This window comes from Rosa chinensis, chromosome 1, assembly GCF_002994745.2.
Source record: "Rosa chinensis cultivar Old Blush chromosome 1, RchiOBHm-V2, whole genome shotgun sequence".
In the NCBI taxonomy this organism is placed as follows: domain Eukaryota; kingdom Viridiplantae; phylum Streptophyta; class Magnoliopsida; order Rosales; family Rosaceae; genus Rosa; species Rosa chinensis.
Window position 1 is genome coordinate 55,454,844 of NC_037088.1, and position 24,145 is coordinate 55,478,988.

A 24,145-nucleotide genomic window follows, 5' to 3' on the forward strand; every position below is an offset into this window, starting at 1 on the left:
AGCCATGACCCGTGCCTGACTCCTTGTTGATCTTTTGCCAAATATGTCCATTAGAATCCTAGCCAAATACAACCATGAGGCCATCTTTAATGCAAAGATCTTTCCATATGCTCCATCTTTGTAGCCAATAAATAAACCACTATTAATTATCAAATATCTATAGTAAACCAATAAGATCACGATTTGCCTTAAGATTACTTGGTCTTCAAGTAGGCCTTACTTTAACCTCTAAATAATATATTCCTTGAACCTTGAGGAAAATATATTGTTTGGGCCACGGATATTGGCCCTGTTCTCTTCGAGTCTCCCTTATTAGGAAAAAATGTTAATTTTGGGTTCAAACTGCAAGAAAACAACCAAATGTGATATCATGTTATCGCAACTCTCTCGTTTGATAATCCTCAGACAAACCTTAAACATATACAGGGACCCAAGCAGAGAGGGGAGAATTTACTATGTTTTTGGATTTGTTGCAGTTTGTCGAGAGTGTCTCAATTACTAACCTACCTCCATATGTCGAGTCATATGAGCTTTATGTTACCCAATATAAAAAGTTAACAAATATTTGAAACTCAATAAGTTCGTTATTTGGTTAAGTATTTAAGCTTGGTTCCTCACCAGTGTAAACAAACCTTAGAAAACATAATGAAATTTCCAGTTAACACAGAATCTTATAATGCTGTGTGTGTGTGTGTGTGTTTGACAGAGAGAGAGAGAGAGAGAGAGAGAGAGCTGCTTTGTGCAGAAAAAAGTTCCATAAAGAAGCCATGCATGCATGAAAAGCAACCCACAAGGCATGGGTGATACTGAAACGTGGATACAATTAAGCTAGCTAAGCAAGGACTTCTTCTGTTACAATTTTCTTTTCCTTTCAATGGTTCACAGCTCAGTCTGAGATGGATGTTAGAGGGAGAGAGATAGAAGAGAATGAAAGAATCTTACAAACACCCTAAAGATAAGAATGATATGAATTAAATTAAAAATAATAATAATAATTGGAAAGCAGAGCCCGAACAGATCAGAGATAATAATGTAGCTCTGTGCAGCCACCACGTTCCCTTTGTTATTGCCATTTACTAATTAAAATAGAGTACTCTGTAGTGATGCATGCCTCCATCTCTTGGACTTCAGCCAGCTCCTTTTTCCTTTTAAAGCGCATCTCCTGATCTCGGCCAACTGTTCCCTGCTATTCCACAGCCAAGCACACTGTTTTGTATACTGTATCAGTTTTTCACATCTCACGATTGAAATCATAAATTGTTTCCTGCTAGGAAATTAGGCATATTCTACCATATATACTAAAATTGGATGATAAAAGAAAAAGATGCAAAATACAATCTTGATAAAACAATGCAAATTAGGGAATGCGTTATAGTATGTGCCGTTTCAGTTGAATTCAATCGATACGCCTTTACATACTTTTACATATCCTAAACAATAAGGGGGATTAATCGTAATCCCCAAAATAGAGAATGTAGTAATAATCTGTGACATGTCAGTTAAATTCGCCTTAAACGTAATTAGTGTTAGAGTACTTCAACACATCTTAAGCATTTTCAGCAAAATTAAACTAATCAGAGCACATAATGACAGACTAAGGCGAACATAACGTTATATTTTGTTTGGAAATTATTTAAAAATAAAACTATGCAAAGTATTTAATAATTTCTTAACTGAACAAAATCCAATCTTCATTGTTGTTGAATCCATGTGGGTTCTGGCAAAATTGAGTTGGCAATTGGGGCAGGCGGGCAGCTCAATCCCAACCTCACGTGGCAGAATGATTAATTTCTGTTATATTAGTTTTCAATTTTGGGGCATTGACTAGGTTGAGCATGTTATGGCATGTGAGCAACTAGGAGCAGCATAAATAAAACCATAGTGGATGATCGGCGTATCTATCTACCTGTGTTATTGGGAGCAATTGAGGCCGGTTTTGACATGATTGCCGGGACCGTTGCGACGTGACCTGCTGTGGTTGGGGGGAAGAATTGGGCAGGTAACCCCATTGTATGTGATTGATGGTGATAATGGTAAAGAGGGTACATTGGCATCAATGTGTTTGGACCAACCATAGGCTGGTGGCTATGGTACACTTGAGGAGAGTAATGCCCATTCATGTAACTCCCACCAGTACTGTATCCCAGCTTCTGTAAAATCATCACCAACCCAAATCAAGGAACTGAAAAATCAGATCAAATGACCCTAAAATAAGCATTCTAGTAGTTAATCGAATTAAATGTTTTCTTGTTAGATATATAACATGTTTTTTTGTTCGAGCATTGATCGAGATTGACAACTGTATGACAATGTAACACCTTTTTAGACAAATAAATCCGGCTTGGATGCATTAATCGAGATTGACAACCGTATAACAATGGAACACTTTTTTAAACGAATAGATCTGGATGAGATGTAAAAACTTACGTGATTGTAGCCCATATCAGTTGCAATGTAGGTTGGGGAGTATCTGGAGAGATGAAAAGGAAAATATATATGACATTAGGTGCGGTCCAATAGTTACCACATAGATCCAAAAGAACACAAAAACTAACAATATGGTGAAAATTGAAAAATCGGGTACAGTATACGTACCCATAGAATGGAACAGCCTGATGATGCTGGTGATGGAATGGTACAGAAGCTGCTGCTGGAGTCCCTGCCGGGTAGTACCATTGCACGTGATTTGCAGGTGCCGGCGCCGGCGCCGGTGACATAGACCTTGGTCCTCCACCATTTGATACTTCACAAAACATAATCATACAGATTAATCAAATAGGACATGAAAAATTTGTAGTTTTGCAAAGAGTCCAAAATCCCACATGGAAAATGAGCGAGCAAGTTTACAATGCGATATGTTCAATACCTCGTTGAGGAGGAGGAGTGGTGGTGGAAGCCGACCTAGGGCGGCGAGCCCCGAGCGAGGCCAGGTTGCAGTTGGCACGGCGGCCGTTGATGACCGGCGTGGCGTCCTCGCAAGCCTTCTTAGCCGCTTCAGCCTCCTTGAACGTCACCTATATATATACACGAACAACTTAATACAAGAATCACCACAGCGGTCGGATCATGCAAACTTCAAAGTTTTGAAAGAGATAGATATGGAGACTTACGAAGCCGTAGCCCTTGGATCTGCCGGTGAGCTTATCAGAGATGATGACGGCCTCCAAGATCTCACCGTACTTGTCGAAGTGCTCTCTCAGAGCCTCCTTGGGAGTCTCCCAGGCCAGCCCTCCGACGAAGACTTTGGTCAATGTCGTGTCGCCGAACTGGTTAACGTTGTTGCTCATTGTCATTTGGAGCAAAACCAACGGAAACAATGGCTATGAAATCTCTGAGTGTGGTTTTCTATGGACAAGTGAGCTGCAGAGAGACAAAGGTTTTGGGGGAGAGAAGAGAGGGAGGGTATATAAGGAGGAGGAGTGGGGGTGGAAATAAAATATTGGTAGCAAAACAGAGAGGCAGACAGATCAGCCTTGATAAGGAATATGTAGGTCATAAACTCATTTCTCTCTTTAGATTTTGGGGCGTTAAATAATATGCGTAGAACTAAGAGAGAAGACTGATCACGAAACGAGATGTAAATTCAGACATCTAGACATATATTTATGTGAAAGTATTGAGCGTACGTTCGACCTTAATTGGAGTTGTAAATACAAATATTTTTGTTTAACATGACAGTGAGCGCTAAAAGAAATATCCGTTTTAGATTATCCTAACAGATGTTGGCGGGATTATCTCATTAAGGAGGCGGAGGCCTTTGTCGTAGAGCTACAATGACACAAGTTTCGATCAAAACGAGTTGTATATTATATTCTACAAACTTGGCGGTGTAATGTTGGCAAAAGGCTTTGCTTTTTCAAATTGTGTGAGCCCCGAAAATAATTCCACTAGAAAGAGACTCTGTCATGGGGCTGCAATGACACAAACTAAGAATGAGTTGTAATTTAACTAAAAATGAGATATAAACTGCACCAATTTATACCAATTTTTGGCATATCAATCAAGTTGTAAATCCAAAACATTTTGAAGTTGCATGTGCATATAATCATCGTACGTTTTAACTAAGTTTCAGTCTTATATGTTTTAAACTTGTACCCATTTAAAACATTATACATGTGAACTGAGTTGTAAGTTTGATACATTTTGAACTCATACGTTCACGGAATCATTAGATTGTTGAACCGAATTAAAAACTCATACAAACTTAAAACTCTTACACATTTGAACTGAGATATAATATTAAACACTCGAAATACACCTAAATTGTAAATAAATGGAACAAACATAGATACAGTTGTAAAGTCATTCATTTTAAACTTGTATCTACTTAAAACATCACATTTATTAACCAAGTTGTAAATGTAACATATTTTGAACTCACACGTGCATAGAATCATTACAAGCTTGAAGCCTTGAACCAAATTGTAAGTTCATAAAAAGATAAAATCATTACCTCGGTATGTTATTTGAAATGCTCAAAACATAGGTAACATGTATATAAATGGAACACATAAATCGAAATAAATCTCAAATTGAAATATAAATTCATAATCTGAATACGTTAATTCGTAATTTTAAATGTTCAATTCATTATACAATATACATAAAAACAGGTCAGTACCATTTGGTCTAGTGACATTGTTTCCTCTTTAAAAGTGGGAGGTTGTGAGTTCGACTCACGAAAAACTAATTATAGCATTTGAGTTGTTTATCTGATAAAAAAAAAATACATAAAAACATTTCTCATCTTAGAATCCACTATTTGAAAAGAGAGAATCAAATTTGGTGATTACAAAATTAATAGTCCATATTAACATTTGTGTCTGTGATTTTATTACTAAACTACCTTCTTAATCTGGGCTCTAGTTTGACCCTACCCTGACTCTAGAATAGTAGCATCCAAAGCCTTATAAATAAGGCACGATTAGGTGACAACTGACAGTTGACAACTGACAAATATGGGTAGGTTTAGGTTATTATCTTTTTTCCTTAGATGTTGCTTAACTAATATTTGTAATAATTACAATTATATTGTGTGTAATTGTAATTATATATCCTTGCTAAGTTGCTAATCACCAGCGCGTGATCCCATGCCCTCTCCTTGACGCGTAGAAGAGACAGCTAAACGCCGTACGATTTGTGTGGTGGGTCCCACGTATTTTTTTTAAAAAAAGGGAAAAGGTTTTTAACTAGATTAACGTACAGACGTGCAGTCCTCGAAAGACGGTCAGCAAATACGATAAGGCTGGTGTCTGGTCGCTCCAAATAAACCCAGTGCGTCTGGATCATAACATGCGCGCTTGGACCACTAATCATTTTCGCCGCCTGCAACCTCTACCTCCGTAGGCTCGGTTGCTCTGCCGTCTGCCCTTGGAAAATCTAGAGGAATAATATGAGCAAGGGGTATCGAGGTACATTTTGAATATGTGAATCAAAAGAGAGATTCTTGCGTATAGCACCGGTGTCATTTGTTTGACAATAGGGTTGACTTAATTATGTGCAAATGGAGAGTAGTTTCACTTAGAGCAAGTTCACCCTTGTAAGATAAGAATTGAATGCTAGTCCATCATTAACAATCAATTGGATCAAAGTTGGAAAAATATGTTAAACAGCAACAAGCGTGACCCGTGGTCTACCATTATAGAGATATTGTTCAAACTTAACCACTTGATAAGTGTTAGGTTTTAATCACAAAATGCCTCGGTATAATTGGGTAAGAGCCAACCACTTTTAAGTTATATTTTTTGGGGTCACTTTTCTATGTGGGATCTTTCATTTCCAACACGCTCCCTCACATGCAACCTAACTCTAGAACTGCACGTGAAATTAATTAACAATCCAATTCTCACATTGGAAATTGAGACATAAATCTTATATCGTAGACTTGGCCAATATAACAATTCAAGACCCACATCGGACACTTAGTAACAATCTAATCGGAATTTTTCGATGGCAATATAAGGAACCCAAATTCGGGACCATGAAATTGGAGACGCAAATGGAGAGGGAACCGCTCTGATACCATGTTAAACAACAACAAGCGTGACCCATGGTTCATCATTGTACCTATATTGTGCCAACTTAACCACCCGATAGATGTTGAGTTTTAATCATAAAAGGTCTGGGTACAATTGGGTAAGAGCCACCCACTTATAAGTTTTATTTTATTTTATCACTTTTCTAATGTGAGATCTTTCATTTTCAACAAAATATATAGAAGACATAACAAATGATAAAGAATGTATGTATATTAATATTTACAAATGATAGTCTCAATTATCAATTGATCTAAATTTAGTGTTTGAAAATAATATAACAGTTGAAATGAATTACTCTCATATTGAGATCCAACATCACACAGTAAAGACTCCCTTCAGAAGTAGGATTTCCTAGTGAGATTAAGTGCACATATACCCACTAATTGGATCTTCCGATCTCATGGCTAGCTTAATTAAGTCTTATAAGCAACAACACGGTCAACATCAGAATATCGGATTACGTCTGACGTGCATCAGACTGATGAAGCAAGGACTCTCTCTCTCTCTCTCTCTCTCTCTCTCCCTGCTAAGAGTTTGATCAAGTGGACCCTGTTCTGGAATGTGTTGAAGCTTTCTGAGCCTTCAGTCAAATTAACTAATAGTCAAATGCATGCAACTGCAGCTTTCCATTACAACCCAAGCGACTGACACGCTCTTAATCTGGGTTTTTCTTTTCTCAGGAAAAAAAAAACACTGATCTTTTGCTTATAAATAATCCTTGAAAGAAATTAATATTGTATGAATCGGGAACCCCATAGGTGATTGGACACACGTTCTTTCATTGAAACACTAGGTCGATCTCTCTCTGTTGACGTTTGTGTAATCAAGGGGTGGTTTCGGATTATTATATGGCAAAGAAAGAACAGTTTGTCTGGAAATTATAGGCGTAAATGGGGGGGAGCCAAATCAGCCAATTATCCATATGGGAGGAAACATGCCTTCACTCAAAACACTTCATCCGGCGGAACATGAGCTTACTTCGTTTTTCTTTCCACTACGTAAACTCTAGGGATCTCAATACGCACGTGAAGAAGTAACTGTAGTAGGGAAAATTAGGGTCGGGTGCATGACAAATTACATGTTAAACACGAAAGGGGAAAATGATGGGTGATTACAATATAGTCGAAAATTACTAACTTTGAATCAATTTCAACATTTCTTTATATGCAAAAGCTAAAGGGATAACAAACTAACTACAATATTATTTGGCTCTTAGATCAACTACTACAAATGTTTACAACAAAATCATAGAAACTCAATAAAGCTAAATGTGCACTATCTCTATATATATATATATATATTTTGAAAGAGGGCCGGTATGGTTGCCTTAAAGCCTTGATTAATGAAACTGCAGAATACAAGGAAGAGACGTAGAGCCTAAAACTCTAATTACAATAAGCATAAGCATAAGCATAAAGAGAACATTCTGAAATAATATCGGGAGTCTCCACTAAGTCTATGTATTCTGACAAGCACCAATTATCAAAAAGTGCACAACTGGCTACTCTATTTGCTTTAACCTCTATATTTTATATACTACGAATACATAATAAAACATTATCGTTATATCTAATGTAATATATCATGTTGTCAATCTATCGGTATTATTTGTCAGATTGTATCCCATATACATAAAATATTTTGTAGCATATTTTTCGACGTATTTTGAACGGATTAACAAAATTTTAAAGTTAACCGAAAATTAAAACCACAACTGAATATGTTCAAGACCCACCTAAAACAATATTGTATAGAAATCACATAACGGGGTGGCTATTCGGAATATATGAAGAGCATTTGTTTTGCCGAGGTTGAAACTTAAAAGTGCTCGATTAAATTGTGCTTTTGTTAGAAGCATATATATCATATATGGAAAAAATTGAGAGCACTAGTTTGAGCGCGTGGAGGCATGAGAATATTGAGGAATGGAGCATATGTATGGCGTTTTAGGGCAGTTCTGCTCATCTCTGCGGAGCATTTGGGGCCACGTGAGAGGAGTCGCCAGATGTACTGAATCTCTCAAAACCCCCCCACCCCTCTCTCTTTTTCTGTGGGTTATAACGTGGCCAGCTGTTTACCAGTAGGGGTATTTTGGTAAAATGGTACCATCAGCTTTGACCCTTGACCAACAATGGAATCTGGGGGTTTCTGCCTTTCTGGTCTGTGTCCCAAACTCGCCAATAGAAACTCAATAAACAGAGGCATTAACAAGGGGTGCTACCAGTGTGAGCTGGACCTCCGCAGAGCGTATGAGTTGTCCTAAGTGGAGTGGACATATGCCCTATGATTCCATGACCAAATATGCTTGATGGATTCCTTTTTTTTTTTTCATTTTTCTCTTTGTTTTTGATGATGGCTAAATGGGTATCATATTCTATTCATGACTTGGAGAGCTGGAGATGATCTTGTATGATGCATTGATCTCGATTTTCATAAGGAGGTTATAGCATTAATTATTAAGAACATTTATCTAACGAATTTTTAAAGCTTTAAGTAATTCATAATTAGATGTGAAAATTATTGTTTGAATTTTCTTTTTCTTAAGATCGTTGATACTATCATTTTTTTTTTTTTTTTTTTTAAGGATGCTCTCTCGATGCTTATTGTAATTTGAGGTTCAGGCTTCATGTCCCCCCCTTATATTCTGTAGTTTCATTAATCAAGACTTGAGAGCAGCCACACCAGCCCCATTTAAAAAAAAAGATCGTTGATACTTTTATAGTTACACATACCTTTAGAAAAACAAACTTTATGACAAACGCATTTGTGTATTGGTCATTTAAAGCCAGAAGAAGAAACTTGGGAGATTTCTATTCCTCCCCTAATTAGAAGTGCTATTCTTCTCGACCAATTTAGGTCGGTTATAGTAGAAATTTTTGTATCTGATTTATAATTTGCTTACAAAAGATCAAATAAAAACTAGAACAAAAGAATATTTTCCTCAACATTGAGAATACTAGTAGCATCATCTAAAGTTCTAAACTCACATCTATAGAGTATGGAAGTGACACCAGCACTCAACAATGTTCATTAAAAAAAAACTAAAGAATGCATGTTTACCAAGATTTGTGCTGGCAAGAAGCAATCAAGAGTTGCCGCACAGCCCCATGATTGAATGTGGTCTACAAATACTTGGAAGGTTCTCGCTGGATTTGACCAAACCGATACAAAATCCAAATCCATATCTATCTACGTAAATAATACGACACTTTCTCGCAAGACATGAGAGGAAGAAAGGGGGGAAGTTTAGCTTAGCTAGGGTCGAGTTGGCAGCCTCGTGCAGGCATGAAATGATGGTCACGTCGTGGGGATGAGAAACACTAGAACATTAGATTATTCCAACTATTTCATTCTTCATGCTCCCTTGCCTTGTCTTCATTTGCTCTCCTACAATTTTCAGTCTGAAACCAAATCACTATGATGTGGCCACTGGCCACCTCTCTTACTCTGCATTATCACAGGTCACGTGTAACGTGACGCCTACTATCCAAACTCATCACGTGATGGCCACGTGCTTCTGTGCATAACAATTAACAAACAGTATTTAGGGACGTGATGTCATTCATGTCCTAGTGTTTCTGATACCATCTCCTCCCAACTCGTTGGGCATATTGTAATTGGATAACAATTATTCGACTTCGAATAATAGGTTAAAATAGCTTCTTATGTACGTCACAGGAACTGCCCCCACCCTTTTCTTATTCACAGATCATAACCCAGCACTAGGGCTGGGCACGGCCCGGGACAGGTCGGTCACTGACTGATACCGAACCCGGTACAGGAAATTTTATTCGAGACGGAACGGGACAGGATTTCGGTTTTTTAAATCTGATACCGAAGGTTAAGAAACCGATCAGGATCGGGTCGGGCCCGGCCCCAATTCGGGATACCGAATCCTACACGCATTCGCCAAATTTGTTCTTGAAAAAATGGATCATGCACCTCAAGTATCAACAATTATACACAACGGTATCCAATGACCCAGAAAATTGAACATGTTCATAATACAATAAGCTTTTTACAGAACTCAAACGTCAAAATTCTGTACAGCAAAGTCAGGATTGGGTCCACTGCGTCCAACCAGCAAAGTCAGGATTGGATCCACTGCGTCCAACCAGCCACACCGGCGCTCAGACCACCAGACTGGTCCCTGTCGTCCAGACCGCCGGCTCCTTTTGTTCAGACCGGGTTCGTCTCCCTTCTAGATCGGAATCCTTCCCCGTCCAGATCGGCTTCGTCCCCTGCCCCGACTGCCGCCGTCTTCAGTCATTCAGACCCAGTCCCCGGCGTCGTTGTGATTACCAGATCGTCGTCGTCGGGCTTCCTCAGTTTAGGCCGGCGTCGTTCCTTCAGTTCAGGCCGCCGCTCATCTTCTCCAGATACCAAGACCCGCCACAACCAACCAAAACACCCAGAAACTGAAACAAGAGGAACAGAGCCTGGGAACATTTAAAAATCGAAGATTTGAGGGTCTTTAAAGAACTGGGTGATATGAGATTTAGATGAAGAACAGAACTACAAAAGAGGATTGGGAGAATGGAGAATTGGGAATTGAGGTCTTCCGTGTCTTCGTTTAGCAATTTAGCCGATTAGGCTAAAAGGTTAGTGATCAAGTGTGATCATTCCTATGTGTTCCCAACTAAACTATCCAATCAAACTCAGCCAAATAATATGAAAAAATTAAAGATTTAATTTAATTAATTTAAACAGGACGGGACGGGACCAACCGGTATCTATTGGGCTGATACCGGTACCGGGCCCGTTTTTTCGGGACGGGACGGGACGGGCCCAAATAGTAAATTTCAGATTTTGATCCCGACCCGTACTGGCGGATTTCGGGACGGGACCGGGACTTCAGTTTTGGGTGCCCAGCCCTACCCAGCACTAGGTTTTACCTTTGATATCCTTCTAGGCAAACAACAAACCAACCATATGATGAAGAATACCTATCTCAAAGGAATACTTTCTTTGTCAATAAAGATTGGTTCAGTTGGTAAGGACGGCCTTGTGTTGGAGCCTCCATTCAAGTTCGAATCCTGCTGCCGACTATCCTTTGTTGGTAGGTAATTTAGAAAATGTTCTGCATAATTCCATACCAATGGGGCTGGGTTGGGACATTGGCCAGTTTCGTAAGTCTTGTTAGGTCAAGGTCTTAGGTTTGCCCTCGCTCTGCTACACGCCTCTTAACTGAACTTTTTGTAACAAAAAAGAAAAGAAAAAAGGAATACTTTCTTTTGACAATGTGAGGGTATTTCAAAGGCTTTCAAGACTTAAAGACTAATCCCTCGCATGTGAAATACTCTAACTGTGATATACAACACAATGTCTGGCCACTTTAAAAACTTCTTGATTTAAACGCAAGTAAGGAGATTCCCAACTCAGATGCTCAACCACTAGGCTACTTGCAATGATTATCTCAAAGAAGTTTTTCGTCTAGTATATACCCATATATCCGTAATCAAGCTCTTGCGCTATCCTAATAAACCCTTCAATCAAGGCCTCAAATATTTCCTATGACTAAAAACAAAGGATTGAGTCATCAATTGCACTCCTAATTTTTCTTCCATTATCTCGTCTCCTTTTACTAATGCAATTCACAAAACTACAGCTAACAGCTCAACTTCGTCTGCTTCTTTGACACCTTAGTAGATGATGGTTTTCGAAATACAAAGAGAGATCAGAAGAAAGAAAAAAAGTAAAAAAGAAAAAGAAGAAGGAAAATAGAGTGCGAATTGACTAAATGAGAGCTTCTTGAGACAATATGGACAGAGGCTGCAACTTGTTACTCCAGAAAAGGGGTCATTTAGTAAAAAGAAAAGTATCTTCTACACATGCATGTGCACTCCCACAAACAACAAGAGAAATAGTAATCTGATCACCAAATGACCCACGTTATATGACAATTGTCATTATTAGGCTTGGACTTGAACCAAACCACTACCTGCATTAACAATCTCTATCCATTCCATGTTTGCATGATTACAAGCCTCCCTCAGGACCCAATCGAATAAAATATGAAAAGAAGAGCTTTTCACACCTCGCTGGTACCCTTTGCTTGTGAGGTATGAAGCATACAACATTTCCAAAAGAACCATAAGATATAGCAGCCAAAACAAACATAAAACACATACCCAGAGAGCAACCCTCAACTACCAACGAAAGATGGATAAACCAAATGTGTTATATGAAAAATATGCATTATATTCCCTTTTTTTTTGTTTCACAAGGTTCTTCAGTACTTCATCCAATTAAACATTACTTCATCACACGGGGTCAGACAACTAAACTAGACATATAGCCAAAAGCCAAATCTACAACTTAAATCCTTCCTATCCAAACCAAAGCAGAGACCCCGGAAACATAAATTAACTCAAATTCACATCAATGATACTATAAGCAATGCAACTTAACAATTTACCGCTTTCGAGTTCTTAACAATGATTTAGGATAAAAGTAAGACTTCTACTCATTGCTTTGCATGGAAGGAACAACCAGATGCTGTGCCTGCATTGCAAGATATTGAGGACACATCATTAGGATCAAGTGACCAGTGACCAAAACCCATGTCTTCTCTTCTTCCTCAAATCAAAATGAAAAGCATCAATTTCCATTCCCCATATTGTTCAAAGGCACATAATAATCCTCCTACAATTGAGTGAAAAAATAAAAATGAATTCATTTTCTTAAGATCAAATAAAGCAATAAGTAAACATACCCTAAGAAAGCAATAAAGAATGAAACTTCACATTCACAACATGTCTAATCAAATTGCAAGACAAAAGAGATCATTTTTTTTAAGAACACAATGGATTGATAAGCACGTTAGCGTTCTACGTAAAATTTGATATTAAAAATAAATCTCCAGACAAGTTGTTAACAACAAGACTCAGTCATTTAAAGTGCCTTATAAACCTTATAATATCTGCAACACGTATAGAATATTTCAAATGATCCACTATTTCAAATGATCCACTGTCTTTTTAGACTCTATGTCGAGTAATGTGTCCGGGAATGTTACTAGAGATGACTACAGTTCTGTCTGTTAACAGCATTTTCCAACTTTCCAAGCCAAAATCAGTCCAGTAATTTGAACTTCAGAGTTTCTAATTGAAGAATTTAAATCAACGACCTAGGAAGAATAAAAGGCAGCGGGAATTGCTAGCTGCAAATCCTTCCCCCAAACATACTAGACATAAAAATTTGTTCTAGTTACGAACAAAAGTACACATAATCTAAAGTACTATCATTAATACGACCTTTTTTTTTTTTACCTCACATTTATATGAACCAATCTATCCATCAAATGATTTCGTTTACCATTGGAAAAAGTAAGGCATCCATTAAAGATGGTCCACCCCAAAGGTTTATTTAACTCTCAAACTAAACCTTCATGAATCACTCTTCCTAAACATCCAACTACTTTTAACACTTAATAACCAAAGAAGACTGAAACAATGATCTCATTCCTAAATTTAGCAAGAGGTTTAAATCGGCTAACAAGGCTCTCCAATCAAGTATGTGTGATCCTAAGCATATACATTGGTGGCACAAAATCTAACATCTTTGCCTAGTTTTAGCTTCAAATATTACTAGTGATTCTCCCTGAACAATAGCAGCCAACAAAGATGGAAACAATGACCTCAGTTGGAGCAAAGAGTTTATCCTCTTTAAGATTTGGCTACAGGTCTAAATCATCTAGTAAGAATCCAATCCAGTACACGCGAGCCTCAGCATGAGACATTGGTTAATGACAGGTGACACAAATCTTATTTTTGTACAGTTCTAAGGTTGGTATTAATAGTCATTCTTCTCAGTGACATACGAGGTACGACAGGAAATGAAGTCTTATTCATACACTTCTAGACTCAAGGGAGGGAGAGTCAACCATGTAGAAGCAATGCATTATTGTGCATCCAAAATGTTATTGTGTATGGGAATTGGACAATAAGCCCGCTGGCAGCTTTGATGAACTAGAGGGATCTAAGGAAATTCTAACCAGTGTGCCTTCTAGGATACTTAACAACTTAGCAAACACTGTAGATGCTCAAAACAGGAACAGTATCAATTTCCCATGAGCACTAAATCATCAGATTATGGGTGGAATTCTATAATTTTCAAAGGGTAGCTTGACATAAAGTAACTGAAGTAGTATTTCCCTCCCCCTCCCCCTTGCAAGCCTATATATATTAATTGGAAGTAGGGTAAAACTATAGTAGCTTGTTAATGAAACAGATAAACAATGTGTGCGTGAAAAAAGACTTACTTGGCTATTGACGTAGTTCAGTGGTGGCTGATGAACAAACTGCCCATTGAAGTAAGAGAACAAGGTAAGGTGACAGTAAAATTTTTTATGGTAGGTATGAACTATTTAGCGAAAGAAAATGCTAAAAGAGGTTTTACAATCAGACCTGTGAATTTTGCCCAGTCATAGCTCCAACAGGATTCCCTTTAGCAGACCCTTCTCCACCCCTCGCAGAACCCTTTGCATCACCCTATTCAAAGTATTCCAATAAGTCATTTCTCATCCACAAGGACATAAACCGACAAATACACCATACAATTCACAGTTTCACACGCAGCTTATTTAACATAAATTTACTGGAAAGAGCAAAAAAGTTTTGCTTACCTCCAACTGGAACACCGCAATGGCCCCAATCAAGCCAAAAGGAAAGAAAAAAAGAGAATTGTTAGATTGAACTCATGAGTAGTAAACCAACTGTAGATACTAGATAATACACAAAACCCCTCATTTCATTTGAGGCTCCTTCATTCTAAACAATCCACCATATAAAGCTACAACCAAACTGTACAATCACATCAAAATCAAATATGAACAGTAAAAAAAGAAAAGGGGAAAGTTAAATAGTAATTACCTCCCTGTACCTAGCCAAGTAAATCCTGAGCGGCTCAATATAGTCCTCAAACCCTAACGTAGCCATCGCCCACAGCAAATCGTCACCGTTAATCGTCTTCCTCTTCTCCTTCTGGCACTTATCGCTGGCCCTAAAACACCAAAAAACCCCCAAATTGAACAAAAAAGTCGCGCAATTCAACACAAAAAAAAAAAAAAAAAAACGAAAAGCATATACAAGAGAGATGAGATGACAGAAATTACTCGCTAGTGACGAAGCTGATGAATTCGGAGACGCATTCCTGAACAGTGTCCTTAGCGTCCTTGGCGATCTTGCCGTTTTGCGGCAGCGCCTTCTTCATAATCCGACTGATGTTCGCGATTGGAAGGTACCTGTCCTGCTCCCTCACGTTGCTGCTGCTCCCGTTCTGCGGGCTCTGCTCGCCGCCGCTCTCGTGGCTCCCGCCGGCCGGACTCGTCGGTGCCTCCGCCATTATCAGAACAATCCCTGCAAAATCATAAATCAACCAAATTTTGCGACGATAAGAAATTGAAATTGCGAGTGGAGCCCTAGGTCAGCTCGTTAGGTTTAGGTCTGGTGGGGTTGATCGGCGAAGTTAGAGAGAGAAAGGAAGGAGGTACCTGTGTAGAGAGAGAGGCGGTGGGTTTGTATTTCGCGCGTTTTGGAGAGAAATCTGACGACTGGAGATTCGAGAGAGAATGATGAAGAAGGTTTTTTTTTGGCTTTATGCTTATCACCGTTGGTTTGGGGTTTTGTTTGTTATTTTACAGAAATTTACAGGGGAATTGCTACCTACCCATTTCTCAAACTCTCACTCAAACGACGTCGTTGTGGGACGTCATGGACAAAACTTTAATGGTGAAAGTAAAAACAAATTAATGACATTTTTTTTTGGGGTCAAATTCTAATTTTTGTTTTTTTGGGAACACTTTTATTCATATAATTTGGATTCTGAAAATTCCTATTTGGGTCGCAATCAGTTGAGCGAATTCGATTAGAATTGACTAATATTATGACTCGACTAAACTATCTCATAAATTTGACTGCGACATATTGACCGAGTTAAATGTTAGATTTTTTTTTATTAAAGAGTTGTAAAGGTACCGCATTATGCATCTATTTTTTTCTCGGATGAGGTAGCATTGTAGCAAGTCACTTTAGTTACATTATTTGACTACGACATAATGATTGAGTTAAATGCAAAATTTGTTCTTTATTTCTTTTTCTGATTAAGGGCGAGGTAGTAAGCCACATCAAGTACGTTAGCGAGTTAGTACCACATTCACTCAGTCAGTATTCGGACCAAGATCCACGAGGGTATCCCAACAAAACAAAACTAATCCCCCGCACCAAGCACACGAACCTGAAGGCCCCTCAAACCTGTTGACCACAAACTCATGGGAGTTGAGACTCGAATGCTAGACATGAGGATTCTATGCTGGGCTGCTTGACCATCCTCACCACACCAGGTGTTTCTTTATTTTTTAAAAAGTTATAAAGTACTACATTGTGCATCTAAATATTTCCCTTTTTTTTATTGGCAACTAATCTCAAAGTTAGGTTAAGCATGGCATCCTATTCATTGAAATCAACCAATGTGATTGTGGTGAGGGTATAAAGACGACCTACGTGATGTGTTTAATGCTAGGTTGCAATACACTGTTCATGTCACACATATGTTTACATCTTTTTTTTTTTTTTTTGAAACGTACTATTCACAATTAGAACAATAGCTAATCCAAAGGGTCCTTGACCCAAAGTATCAAAATTGGCAAAAATTATCCCACTTACCCCAGCAACAGATTTTTATTCCCACTAACACAATTTAAAGTGAAATAACAATTTTGACCTCAGCCTAATTAAAAAACTACATCAATGCCATCGAGTACTCTCTCCTCTCTCTCATTGCTCTCCGATCAGTCTCTCTCTCTCTCAGGCTCAGTCAAATCGAAGACTCCCTCTGTATATCCACCACCGTCGCTTTCCTCCCCCTCTCCACCGCCGTGTTCTTCCTCTTCCCCTCCGACCCGGCCGGATCCAACTCGTCGGAGAAGCTCACCCTGGACCTCTCTAGCTTCTTCTTCCTTTGGTTCTCAAATGCGGCAAACCATTGCAAGTTCAGCAGCCTCAACTCGCCTCCGGACCCGAGGACCCAATCCGACAAGGACCGCAGCTCCGTTTTGCATAACAGACAGCACTCACAGTAGTCGTCATTTCAGCCTCGGGCTTCGGCGACCTCCAGCTCTCCATCTCTTCCTTGTCGAGGTTAGAATTTTCACCATGTTTGGCAAAAGTTTCTACAAATTTTCCATTGATTTTCCGTAGATCAGAGGGATCTACTTCGTAGAAGATAGGCACCACTCGTATAAGAAATGAAATACTATGAGCAGTCTGCTCGTCTGGTTCTACAAGTCAACTCGTCAAGAGTCGTCGTCTGTTGAATGACGTTGAGACTGCACCTACTAGCTCATTTTGTAAGCTTATCTAGAATAGTCAACTAGCTATTATGGTTCATGACAGCTGTATTGTCAAGGACACCCTTCTCTCTTTATATGCTGTATTGCAAGCCATTTTGGGCTATTAGAGAAATATAATTATGTTTTGATATTTTGCATATTTCTTTTCTACTCTTTAGTCTTGTACCCCATCAAATGGCCCACACATTTTTACTTTTTAGTTTCTATCAAATCGATTGCGGGCCTTGTCTTCTCTCTCTTTCTTTTATTTTTGTTTTTGTTGGTAAAATGGGGCAGAAGACCCGGAAGAAAAAAAGAGGGAAATTTTTTTTTTACTTGGGGGAAATACACTTCTATTACCCCCTAATAGACATCTGATAAAGGTCTATTAGGAGACAATAGATGTTTTGAATTGATATAATTTTCTCGTTTTTTCCCTTAATCAAAGTTTTATTTATCTAATTTTAAGGAGATTAGTTCCCATTCCGGCAATACATGGCTGATAGACGTCTATTGGGGGGCAATAGAGGTCTATTGGAGGGCAATAAAGGTCTATTGGGGCAGTAAACATTTCCGGTGAGGTTTTCTGAAAAGTCCGGTGGGTGGCCACCGACAACTGGATTTTCGGCGAAAGTTTGCCGGATTCCCGGGGCCAGTGACCGGGCTCCGGCGAATGTTGGCCGGATTCCGGCGGTCTGTGACTGGGCTCTGGCAAAGTCTCTTATGGTTTTTCTCTCTCTCTCTAAGTAACAAATGGGTGAGGGTAAAATGGTATTAAAAAAAATAAAAAATAAAAAAATCTTTATGAGATATTAGGGAAGACCTCCTTAGAGTGTTTTGGGTAAGAGAGAATTAAAAAAACTTAATGGGGTAAGTAGGAAAAGAATCTCTAGAAATGGGGTGAATGGACAAAAACCCAATCCAAAAACCTGCAATTTTATATTGAATTTAAGTTTTGTCGAAAGTACACCACTTAAACCACCGGTTAGTTGCCCAGTACCATTTGGTTAAGTGGGAGGTCGTGAGTTCGACTCACAACCGGTTAGTTCATCTAAAGAGATTCTTTCTTGCTTCAGAAATAGAAATGCATGTTAGTTATTTGGAATGCCCGACAGCATGTAAGTTATGAACTCAAATCTCACTAGCATCATGCTTAAGGTAAAGATGAAAAAAATTATGTTGAATTATTTTGGCTGTAAAGTAGAATTTTTTGAGTTATTTGCTTCTAAGATGGTAAAGTTTGAAGAGCAACCAATATTGCAGCAGCTCTTAATGGAATGTAGGCTCATAAGGATCACAAGTTTGCCAAGGTGGAATTATTCTATCTACATATTCCACAATTGAAGGGTGTCACCTATTTTCGAGAGTGAATTTAGTGAGGAAATTGAGAAGCAAACCTGTGCTCTTAAACTCTTAAAAGTGATGTGTCTAGACTCTAGAGAGGATATATCATTATCTGAGGTTAAATTCCTACCAAATCCGCCGACCTAAGCAGTAGTCTGTACAGTCTATTCAACAAGCTGCCTCATAATAGTCATCAACCAAACTGTAAAAGTATAGCAAGGAAAAATTGGAAACGAACATATATGCAATAACACAAGCAGAAAGGGAATACTGAAATAATATACGTGAAACCCAACCTTAGCAAGATCAACAAAAACAAAGAGATGGTCAGTATTATGATGATTATTACCCTCATTTAAACAGATGCAGTAGCAGATGACACAACAGCAGTCAGCAGCTAAGATATTGAGCTGACCAACTGATAGGAAAGAATTTTACTCGGCTCAGAAAGGAGCACGGCCAAATTGTACAAGAAAGACTAGTTAGTACTAGTGGGAATCGGAACATGACAAGAACTGTTACTGGAATTCATCCAAATGGGTTATTGAGTATAGGCCTATAACATTGTTAATGCATTCTAAACTAAGGTCATCACTTAATCCAACATGGTATTCATACAAGAGCAAGCAATACAAATTGAATCTGAGTAATGCAAGTATATCTTCATATAATAGTAATCAATAAAAACTTAATCGAGTATGCAAGTATCACAGTAGTCTACATTACAGTGTTATCAACTAAGCGTACATTACAGTATGGCAAAAACTCAGTATACTTTGCCAAATTGTAAATGTGAGGAACTCGGCAGTATTATGCGCTGGGCATAAGAATTATTTTACACAGCATGTATACTACTATCCAAAGAGATCAAACATTTCTATGTGGGGCAGAGATTGAATAATCATGTAAAATTGCTTTAGAATGGTTTACATTAAGATACAAATTACAACTATTAACTTGACAAGCTGATCATGGAAATTCTATTGATGAAACAAATTGCAGACCTTTAGGAAGTGAAGACACACAATATGCTCAACAAGAAAGAAGATCCCTCCACCTTTCTATGCAAATCAACTCAAAGAGTATCCTTCTGAAACTGCTTTTTCCATGATCTCCTTCTGCTTCCCCCACAAGAAAAGACCGAAAATGTTAAATAAGGTATAACTCCCTTAGAATGTTCATTATATGGCTATATATGGTCAGGGTAATGCAACTTTTTTTAATTTGAAGTTGCTGCATGGTTCATTTACACAGAGAACTGCCTATTTTTTTCGGTCAGGTCATGTGCTTTTTAGCAGTAAGAGAAGAATATATATAATTACCTGGAGTATTGCAGTAATCATTCCAGGACCCTCCTGATTAAGTTCAGAACAAGACAATAGTTAGAAAATACAATATGAGCTCAATAATTGTAGCATCCAAAGCTTTAGATGCACAAACCTCAAACTGCTTCTCTTTCCAAGATATGTCCTTCCATGAATTACCATGCAGTGATGCCCATGAACTAGGAGCACGAACAATCTCCGCATGCTGCATAAGTCTTAAGCTATCTGCAATACAAACGTATCAGATCATCATATGATAGAAAATTATTAAAATCTAGCACAAAGTTGCATGAAAGTCAAAACAAACTCCTTGTAGAATTTAGCTTTTAAGGAGTGTCTGGTATTCAGAATGCATGGGAATCTGTGATGTAGCAAAAACAGGCAACAATAATAACTCATTAGATTATATAGATTCTAACAGAGAAATAGTTAATGGTAATCACCATAGTGAAATCAAATGGCATAACAATTTCCGCTTTTAAAATACGGTGATTAATTACACCAGGTGGTTTTGCTTCACTTGAGGCCACATCACCAAAGTGCTTTTGGACAATGCTATATGTAGAATTCACCCTTCCTCGATCAAATGTGAAGGAAAAAAATAAGATAGGACAGCTCAATAATTATATCACCCTCCATTTCAGAAACTGACAGTATTAGGCTAAGATGTTGAAGCTGATCAGTTGACAGGGAAAAAGGAAAAATAGGAGTTGAAGATTTTCCGAAAAGGTTTGTGCATCTAAACAATTGCAATTGAGTCTTACAGAAAAAGTGCTTACTGGTTAAGTTCACATAAAGCATTTATGCTGCCCTGTACTGGCTAAGGTTGCAGTTACTATTTTTACTTTTCAATAATGCAGATTTTAGCAACATCAGTGCTCAACCAGATTGCAACTACTAATGACAGTAGACTTAGTCATTAATACAGTGAAAATATACTCATCCCCGAGGCGAAAATACGTGTTGATTTAACTACGTAATTGCATGGAACTGAAGAAAGAGAGAAGTAGAGATTTACTTGTAATGAACGCCTCTTCCCAAAATTCATGCTCTGACCACAGTGGTGCAACTTCTCGAAAAGGGATTCCTTTGCTCAAGCATACTCTGCATAAATTACAAGAAGTGCAATAACCTAACAGATCCTAATACATTACTATTGATTGCATCTCAGAATTGGACCACTTAAGAGAAAGTGAATTCACTACAGTCAGATATGATGAGTATTGTAGCTCAGAATTCCAAGTTAATACCTCCAAGTTCACCCATAAGAGTTCAATAACTCTACAGGGAAAACCTTTCCAAGATGTAACATATTTCATTTACCTTAAAAGGAAGGTGATAACAAATACAATTCCTAAGAACCCACTTCAATACCTAATTTCTAAACGAATCAACCATCCAACACCAATCCTGGACACTAAAGAAGGCTAATCAGACTTCTCCATTTACCCCACAAATGGATGAGTAAATCTCTCATTCCCAGTTCAGGAACCACTTCAACCAGTGAACACAAACTGTGAACACTAGAGAAGTCTAATAAGAATTCCCCTGTATGTATGAAATCAGATGCCAGCGAACAAACTCTTATGGCAACAGATGTAATGGAGAATCAATTAAGTTTTTCTTCTACTTTTTGCCTTGCTGCAAACACTATTCTACCTGTATAGCTCATAGATAGAGAAAAAGAATCAAAACAAGCGTTCATCAGTAGGAGGGCACTTACTCAATGACTAGTTGGCGTATAATTCCTGGTAGGACACCCTCACTAATAGGAGCTGTCTGTACTTCAAAACAGTGGATAGTTTGCTCTTTAGCTTCATTGTCATCCTGAAAAAGCAGCTACATAGTTTTGCATTAGTTATGCAATGTCAATGTATACGTAGGACTAATTTATAACAGAAAACATAATACTTGGACTAATCGATACACTAGCTTCATAGTTTACCCGAAAGCACCTTCATTGTTACCCAACATTCAGCTGTCTATAACAAGTACTAACTGATAATATATAGTAAGTAAGACATCAACTTGGTCATTCACATACCACTAAACGACTAACAAAGTAAGGCTCCCTTCAAACTTAGTCAACCCAATGTAGCTCAAAATTTGTAAATGTAGAAGCTCTCACCTTTCGGCGGACCACAAAGAAGTTTGACAGGCTGCCTTCAAGAATCCGATCCCCATCATTGGACAACAAGAGCTCGGTCCCTGAGGGCGGCCTCAGCCTCTCCAAAGACTTCCTAATCCTGCAAATTAATAAAACCAACACTTAAAAAACAGGTTCAAGTGTATGAAACGCATTAATGAGTGAACACTGATTTACTGACCTCACCCAATCCGAGTACTTAGCAGCAGCAACATCTCTCCCACGACCCACCACAGCCAACTGCGCACCGCTTCCTCTGACACCAAACACAGAAGGCACATAAATCCCAACGTGAATGCTCACATCAAGAGCCCCGCCAATTTTTTCTAGCTCCAATTTCCCCAAATTGCCACTGACCAAAGTAGTAATCGACAGTTCCTCCCCGTCACTCCTCCCCTCCAAAGCAATTGGCAGCACTTTTTTCATCGAATCATTCACGAGATCGTGGAGCAAAAGAGAATTGGCTGCAAGAGACGACGGTAATGGAAGCGAAGTCTTGTTGGGTCCGAACAGAAGCTGAGGATCGGCATTGTACAGGATTCTCACGGACTCCGCGAGCCTTTTCAAGTGCCTATCCCAAAACAACACGAATGAAGCGTTGTTGTGAGTGCGAGTCGTCGTGTAAGCCCCTGCAAAATAAGGCGGGAAATGCTCTTCAAGAACCATTTTCGAAAAGAAAAAAAAAAGAAGCTGATTAAAAGCATGGAAGAGATACCTGGGTGGGTCTCGAGGAAGGTGGTGACGGGAGGAGTGTTGGCAGGGTTGGAGACGACGCCGTTGGTGAGCAAGAACCTGAGAGGAGTAGTCGTCATTTCGTCGAACAGCTGGTGGGCGTTTTTTGGTGCTTTGTCTGGCCAATTTTTTTCTTTTCTTTTCTTTTCTTAAACAGAGTTTTTTTATAATTTTTTTTTGTTGGAGGTAGGTAGCAAGTCACCTTTTTTTTTTTTTTTTTTGAGAAAAGGAGATAATTTCATTCATTTATTCATGACCAGAAGGCACGTACATCGAATCTTACACCAAAATCATACATGGTATAAGCTATCAGGCAAAGGACAGGTGACTCTCACTGTTAACACATGCGCTCACTTATTGTGAGTCTACATACAAGAGATCAAATCCTCACTACAAAACCTTTCTTTTGAAAAGTAAACCTAGTCGCCTAGAGACCTCAATTGGTGTACAACTAGAAAGAACTAAGAAGCAAGTAGTAAAGACGCAAAATCAAGTACTAGGCAAGGAGACCCGGGAACCGAAAGCTTCCCAAGCCCTTGTCTCGAGAATCCTCCGTCGTAACTACTCAAGAGGATTTGCTAGAGGCACGAAAGTGCGTAGCTCCCTTACAAAATTAGAGAGTAATACAAACCTAGGGTTCCCAAAGGAAGGAAAAAAAATAGTAGAAAATAATGTACTTAGACAAAATTAACATAGAGATGGTCCTGGGTAGAAAACCCTAGCCCACCATAATCAGTGCAAGGCAAATCCAAAGAGAAGCCCACCCAAAGCCCAACAGGCCCGACAGGGTCTAGGCCCAGCCTTCTCTCCAAACACGCTGGCCAGCGTCACCAGTTCCAGCTTTGCTCCGCTGACCATGCCGCTCCTGCACCGCCATGATCCGCTGCCACGATTCAACCGCCACGACCCAATCACCTCCGGAGCAGTGCCGCCACACCAAGCAACACCACATCTCGCCGCAGAAAAGAGAACGTTCCCCGAAAGTCGTCGATCCAGGAAGCAGCAAAGCGAGTCCCAATCCGTCATAGCCACTGCATCATAGAGATGTCACACCGAATCTGAAGCCAAGACCAACCTGCAAAGCCCCAAGCAATACCCCTCAAAGAAGCGCCTCGAAAGCAGGTAGCAAGTCACCTTAGTCACTCACTATGAGTTAGTAATACATCCGCACAATTAGTGTCTTAACAAAATCAGACTAATCTCCTACAAAAGATGCACAAACTCAAAAACT

At 38.9% G+C, this 24,145-nt stretch overlaps 3 protein-coding genes across 6 annotated transcripts; all 3 read right to left on the reverse strand.

The window, feature by feature from the left end:
- Positions 1-736: 736 nt before the first annotated feature.
- On the reverse strand, positions 737-3,576 carry LOC112181581 (probable RNA-binding protein ARP1). Of its 2 annotated transcripts, none has more exons than XM_040512788.1 (6): positions 3,111-3,576; positions 2,867-3,014; positions 2,596-2,743; positions 2,428-2,470; positions 1,907-2,150; positions 737-1,183 (listed from the first exon to the last, which is right to left on the reverse strand). In XM_040512788.1, exons 1-6 carry the CDS (start codon positions 3,291-3,293, stop codon positions 1,149-1,151), a joined length of 801 nt encoding a protein of 266 aa, XP_040368722.1. In that variant the 5' UTR covers positions 3,294-3,576; the 3' UTR covers positions 737-1,148. The 2 variants fall into 2 exon arrangements, with proteins under 2 accessions (XP_040368722.1, XP_024175730.1); XM_024319962.2 differs by having other exon boundaries at positions 737-1,206; positions 3,111-3,573.
- Positions 3,577-12,216: 8,640 nt separating this feature from the next.
- On the reverse strand, positions 12,217-15,688 carry LOC112182483 (nuclear transcription factor Y subunit B-1). 2 transcript variants are annotated; one of them, XM_024320975.2, is made up of 7 exons: positions 15,532-15,688; positions 15,154-15,397; positions 14,912-15,041; positions 14,665-14,670; positions 14,447-14,530; positions 14,302-14,340; positions 12,217-12,542 (listed from the first exon to the last, which is right to left on the reverse strand). In XM_024320975.2, the coding sequence occupies exons 2-7, from the start codon at positions 15,381-15,383 to the stop codon at positions 12,501-12,503; spliced, it is 531 nt and encodes a 176-aa protein (XP_024176743.1). In that variant the 5' UTR covers positions 15,384-15,397; positions 15,532-15,688; the 3' UTR covers positions 12,217-12,500. The 2 variants fall into 2 exon arrangements, with proteins under 2 accessions (XP_024176743.1, XP_024176742.1); XM_024320974.2 differs by having other exon boundaries at positions 12,217-12,683.
- Positions 15,689-19,354: 3,666 nt separating this feature from the next.
- LOC112184670 lies at positions 19,355-23,083 on the reverse strand. 2 transcript variants are annotated; one of them, XM_024322925.2, is made up of 8 exons: positions 22,898-23,083; positions 22,364-22,811; positions 22,165-22,282; positions 21,760-21,863; positions 21,055-21,140; positions 20,152-20,261; positions 20,034-20,066; positions 19,355-19,829 (listed from the first exon to the last, which is right to left on the reverse strand). In XM_024322925.2, the coding sequence occupies exons 1-8, from the start codon at positions 22,992-22,994 to the stop codon at positions 19,782-19,784; spliced, it is 1,044 nt and encodes a 347-aa protein (XP_024178693.1). In that variant the 5' UTR covers positions 22,995-23,083; the 3' UTR covers positions 19,355-19,781. The 2 variants fall into 2 exon arrangements, with proteins under 2 accessions (XP_024178693.1, XP_024178687.1); XM_024322919.2 differs by having other exon boundaries at positions 21,760-21,875.
- Positions 23,084-24,145: the final 1,062 nt, after the last annotated feature.

Coding starts and splice junctions, on each gene's coding strand:
- LOC112181581 (XM_040512788.1), bottom strand. CDS start 3,293: ATGACAATGAGCAACAACGTTAACCAGTTCGGCGACACGACATTGACC. Junction 3,015..3,110: donor GATCCAAGGGCTACGGCTTC/GTAAGTCTCCAT, acceptor GTATATATATAG/GTGACGTTCAAGGAGGCTGA. Junction 2,744..2,866: donor CACTCCTCCTCCTCAACGAG/GTATTGAACATA, acceptor TGTTTTGTGAAG/TATCAAATGGTGGAGGACCA.
- LOC112182483 (XM_024320974.2), bottom strand. CDS start 15,383: ATGGCGGAGGCACCGACGAGTCCGGCCGGCGGGAGCCACGAGAGCGGC. Junction 15,042..15,153: donor ATCAGCTTCGTCACTAGCGA/GTAATTTCTGTC, acceptor TTGGTGTTTTAG/GGCCAGCGATAAGTGCCAGA. Junction 12,684..14,301: donor TGAACTACGTCAATAGCCAA/GTAAGTCTTTTT, acceptor ACTCAATTGTAG/GAGGATTATTATGTGCCTTT.
- LOC112184670 (XM_024322919.2), bottom strand. CDS start 22,994: ATGACGACTACTCCTCTCAGGTTCTTGCTCACCAACGGCGTCGTCTCC. Junction 21,141..21,759: donor ATACGCCAACTAGTCATTGA/GTAAGTGCCCTC, acceptor TAATTTATGCAG/AGTATGCTTGAGCAAAGGAA. Junction 20,262..21,054: donor GGAAGAGGCGTTCATTACAA/GTAAATCTCTAC, acceptor TTTGTATTGCAG/ATAGCTTAAGACTTATGCAG.